Source organism: Echinops telfairi, unplaced genomic scaffold (assembly GCF_000313985.2).
Source record: "Echinops telfairi isolate 266 unplaced genomic scaffold, ASM31398v2 ScPeMD7_2291;HRSCAF=2852, whole genome shotgun sequence".
NCBI lineage: Eukaryota > Metazoa > Chordata > Mammalia > Afrosoricida > Tenrecidae > Echinops > Echinops telfairi.
The window spans coordinates 29,940,429-29,941,138 of record NW_022106189.1 but is presented as its reverse complement, the minus strand read 5'-3'; the positions used below and the strand labels follow the sequence as shown (position 1 = coordinate 29,941,138).

At 63.2% G+C, this 710-nt stretch overlaps 1 protein-coding gene across 1 annotated transcript in view; it reads left to right on the top strand.

Annotated features, from left to right (window-relative positions):
• Window position 1: 1 nt before the first annotated feature.
• Window positions 2–710, top strand: part of CIAO2B (cytosolic iron-sulfur assembly component 2B) — a gene marked incomplete at its 5' end in the record, with an annotated part of 1,711 nt that continues 1,002 nt past the window's right edge. Inside the window, 3 exons of the mRNA XM_004704848.2 lie at window positions 2–134; window positions 267–346; window positions 586–703. Coding sequence (XP_004704905.1) covers window positions 2–134; window positions 267–346; window positions 586–703 — 331 coding nt within the window. The remainder of the gene's footprint in view (window positions 135–266; window positions 347–585; window positions 704–710) is intronic.

Below are 710 nucleotides of genomic sequence, written 5' to 3'. Positions count from 1 at the left end.
CGGCGGCGGGGCGGGAGGTGGGCTCCTGGAGAATGCCAACCCCCTCATCTACGAGCGCTCTGGTGAGCGGCCCGTGACCGCGGGCGAGGAGGACGAGCAGGTTCCCGACAGCATCGACGCGCGGGAGATCTTCGATATCCGCCGCAGCCGGGCGGGGGCGGGGCGCGGGGGCCCGAGAGGGAGGGCGAGGTGAAGCCCGACGGCCGGAGGAGCGGTGCCAGGGCAGGGGCTTCCTGGCGCCAGCTTCTTTTTCCTTCACTTGCCACATCTGATTCGCTCAATCAATGACCCGGAGCATCCACTGACGCTGGAGGAATTGAATGTAGTGGAGCAAGTCCGGGTTCAGGTGTGTCCCAGGGGAGCGGCCTGTTGGAGGATCGTCCTCAAGGCTCAGCCCGGACCGAGAGGCTGCCGTTCTCTCCGGGCATCTGCACTGGGGGGGAGGGGGGGCGGGGGAAGCATGTTGTGTCCATTTTATGGTTTATCATAATGATAAGCCGAGTTGTCCAAGTAGCAAGCCGAGAAGAGGGGCCCTGCGCTGAGAGAACAATGACCTGTCCATCCTCTTCACCTCCCCTACCCCAGGTGAGCGATCTAGAAAGCACAGTGGCCGTGGCCTTTACCCCCACCATCCCGCACTGCAGCATGGCCACCCTTATTGGCCTGTCCATCAAGGTTAAGCTGCTTCGGTCCCTCCCCCAGCGTTTCAA